The sequence below is a fragment of the Pygoscelis adeliae genome, unplaced genomic scaffold, assembly GCF_000699105.1.
Source record: "Pygoscelis adeliae isolate BGI_AS28 unplaced genomic scaffold, ASM69910v1 Scaffold62, whole genome shotgun sequence".
Lineage (NCBI taxonomy): Eukaryota > Metazoa > Chordata > Aves > Sphenisciformes > Spheniscidae > Pygoscelis > Pygoscelis adeliae.
The window spans coordinates 7,983,967-7,987,588 of record NW_008824401.1 but is presented as its reverse complement, the minus strand read 5'-3'; the positions used below and the strand labels follow the sequence as shown (position 1 = coordinate 7,987,588).

Below are 3,622 nucleotides of genomic sequence, written 5' to 3'. Positions count from 1 at the left end.
GTCAAGCAGAAGGCCACCAAGATGGTTAGAGGGCTAGAGCACACAATGTACAAGGACAGGCTGAGGGAGCTGGGTTTATTCAGCCTGGAGAAAAAGGGAATATAATTGTTGTTTTTAACTACCAAAAACGGGGGTTATAAGAGGAGATGGAGGCATACTCTTCTTGGTGGCGTGCAGTCAAAGGACAAGGGGCACATTTTGCAGCAGGGGGAAGTCCTACTAGGTACAAGGGGAAAAAGAAAAAAAAAAAGTGTTCACAGTGAGGGCAGTCAAGCACTGGAAAAGGCTGTCCAGAGTTGGGGATTTCCATCCTTGGAGATGCTCAAGGCCTAGCACAACCTATCTGACTCCAAAGTAAGTCCTGCTTTGAGCAGGGGACTGGACTAAGAGACCTCCAGAGATCCCTTCCAACCTAGATCACCCTGCAATTCAGTGTAGCACCCAGAAAATGAGAGCAGAACTTTCTGCGTGAAAGTCCTTTTAAGTGCTCCAAACAAATACTAATGCCTTTATCAGGCTAATATTATACTATCCTCAGTGTACAGCAAGTATAACTAACATGGGGATTAAAATCCATGCACTGTGCAGTCTTACACCTCTAGCTACTCTTTCCTCAGATGTTACACGCCAGCCCTCTTCACTGCCTGCCCCTGCCAAATCCCAGGATAACCCTTCAACCGCTCCATGCTCCTCAGGACTCCTCCTGGACTTCTCCAGGCCAGGCTCAACAGCCTTTGAGCCTTCCCAATCCCACTCACTCGTTTGATTAACAGGCATCGCATCACATCACACCACACATTTCATCCAACTCCTGTAAAGTAATAGCAGTAACAGGACTTGCAGGCAGTATAGCTGCTTAAACTCATTTTTCACTTTCTCTCGCATTTGTCATCTGACAAAATACCATATGTCAGGATTTCATAAGTCAGCCATTTGCAAGTTATCTGGTCAGTTCCTGAGCCTGCTTTCCAATCTAAGAGACTGAAATCGAAGAAACCAAGCAAATTTCGTCTTTGTAATTCCATGCCTAACACCATGGGCAAAATTTTGCCAAAAACTAGATTCCTGTGCTAAGGCAGCATGTTAAGAGAAGAGGGGGGAAAAAACCTCCCATTTCAAAAATCAGCATAACAAAATGCTTTTGTGTTTAGTTGTGGGTTTTTTTCCTTAAAAAAAAGTGTATGAGAGGACCTCATTCACAGAAACAAAACCAAAGCTTTTGATATATGGAAGTTCACATACAATCTTCATGAATCAGTGACATTTTTTGAAAATAGTTTCTGTGTTTTACAGCTTAAAAATCCCTATCACAAATATTTGAAAAAGGTATTTTAAGCAATTATAAAGTTACTTTAGATAATACCTCAGTACAAAAAATTACTTTTTATTAGGTTTACTACTTCCCTGAATTCAAATTCATCCTGATGTAGAATTACAAGGAAGAAGTAGATCAGGAGACTTGATTTTCAGAAATACCAACCAAAATAAAGTAAAAACAGGGAGCTGCGTATAAAGCATAGGATCCTCTTACACTGATTTCCACAGCAAAAAGCCTTCATACTGAATTTATCATAAATGAGTCTGAAACAGTTTTCTCTTTGATGAACCTCATGAAGTAACAGATCCAAGTGCTGACAGTAATCTACACCCTTGTCACACACTTCTCTCGAGAAGCTTGCCGTAAGTGCCCGTGCAATTCTAGAAATAGGTAAGAGCAAATAGCAAATATGAACATTCTGCCACTGCTCGATTCCCCGAAAAATATCTTAAGCTTTTAAATTTTTTTTCTTGATCTGGCATGTAACCGAGAATATTCTCTAAATTACTTTTTTCATGCAATTATAGTTTTCCGTCAGGATATGTGAGGATTTCTAAACAATGACAGGGGTGCTATGTACAGACCTCAGGACTGCAAGAGCACATTCTTATCACTGCTAACACTTAATCTCAAAGTATGCTATGTCTTTTTATGCTGATGTGACTTTCATATTGCATCAACCCAGAAGTATAAAAATACTGAACATAAAAAAATGCAGTATTAATATGAAAGCAAAACTGCTCTGCTCAGTAAATTTTAGAAGTTCAAAACGGTTATATTTTTTGAAAGTATTATTCAGTAACGGAAACCTTAGTTTAAAGTTCCTCGATGTTTCAAGTTAGGGTTTTCCCTAGTGTCTCCTGATATGCAATGAATCTTCTCAAATTCATCTTCACATTGTCAAGAACACACAGTTGATCTGTACTATATTGTCCTTTGCCTTCCTTTCGCATCTGTAAAACCAAAAAATATATACTTTACTAGTGGATAAGTTTCTCCTATTAGATCATCTAAAGTTTACAGTAATTGTAAATATGTCTTCTATCAAGGCATGCTACCCATGATTTTGAGAACTCCAACACGTTTACGTGTGCACATGCATAGCTAGATTATTTCTGCAAGTCAATTTACTGTAATACATCTCTGCCTAAAACTAGGCTACAACTGGCATGCTATTTCACTCATAAATCTGAAACATACACTTATTTTCTGTAGCTTTTTATATGAAAGACCTTGCACATCTCATTAACCAAACAACTGTAGCACTGTCAGGTATGTATTTTGTGTGTATAGTGCTTAGCTTTAAGACTATGAAAGTCACTCCTCAGGCTTCATCTGACTAAAGAAACAACATATTGAAGGTCATACCCTATTTAAGACAAGGATGTACCTAAAATTACAGTTTAGAATTTTGGCCTTGTGATTCTTGAAAATACAGAATACATGATCTATTTTTATTAACCAACAACAGAACAAAAACGTCCTCCTGCAACTACAGCAAGTTAAAAACAAAAGACATCAATGTAACTTTAGAAGGGACTTCTCTCCCACCAATTTAGCTGTTCTCCTCCAGAGACATCAGCAGCATTTATTTTTTTTTACAAGGGTTTCAGAACAATACAGTGATTTCGACATCAATAATGCTGATGGTGTAATGCAGATGTTGGAATGCAGATGCTGCGCTGTTACCTTGACAGTTCCATGAACTGCAAGGTAAGTGTATTTCTTTCCTCTAAAGCAGAATATCAGGAATTCAATTATCTGTTTTCTTTTTTTTGGGTCATCTTCTGCTTAACTATATCTTCTAGCAGCCCAAATCTCAAACCTTTAACCCACATTGTGTGTTGAGACCCTGAGCTGGCTGCATTTGATGCCTACCCTCATTTTGAACACTGGCTGAAATTCTTTCAGTGCTGGAAGCAACTTGATCTGTACCGCCGCCTTTTCTGCTTCTTTACCATCTGCAAATACATCAAAAAGTGCATCCAAGGCTTCCCCTGCTACCACAAGAGAAGATTCCTTCATAGCAACCTCAAGAAGAAATTTTCCAATCATCTGAAATAAGAGAGAAAATTTGATTTTTCCGGCGATGCTTAAGGAAATTGAAAGAAGTATCAAAACTGTTTTAGGCTTGCAATGCAAAGTTTGATTTTTCACCTTTAGTGTTTCAGCTGTATCTTGTCCTTTTGCCAGGACGCTGCCAGAAATTCCGAGGATGCTCACTACGTTCACTTTAACGCTGGCATTGCTGCTGTGAATACCAGCTTCACATAAAGGCAATAGCTGCTCAGGAGTCATACACTG

The 3,622-nt window shown here is 38.8% G+C and overlaps 1 protein-coding gene across 3 annotated transcripts in view; it reads right to left on the bottom strand.

Annotated features, from left to right (window-relative positions):
• Positions 1-1,151: 1,151 nt before the first annotated feature.
• The window catches only part of HEATR3 (HEAT repeat containing 3), a 20,363-nt gene continuing 17,892 nt past the window's right edge, over positions 1,152-3,622 (bottom strand). Inside the window, exons 13-16 of one of the 3 annotated variants that reach the window (XM_009320302.1) lie at positions 3,476-3,619; positions 3,197-3,373; positions 2,128-2,271; positions 1,152-1,698 (exon numbers count right to left, since the gene is read on the bottom strand). In XM_009320302.1, coding sequence (XP_009318577.1) covers positions 2,152-2,271; positions 3,197-3,373; positions 3,476-3,619 — 441 coding nt within the window. In that variant the 3' untranslated portion in view covers positions 1,152-1,698; positions 2,128-2,151. Of the gene's footprint in view, positions 2,272-3,196; positions 3,374-3,475; positions 3,620-3,622 lie in introns of all 3 variants that reach the window. The other 2 variants (XM_009320303.1, XM_009320301.1) reach the window with 2 other exon arrangements.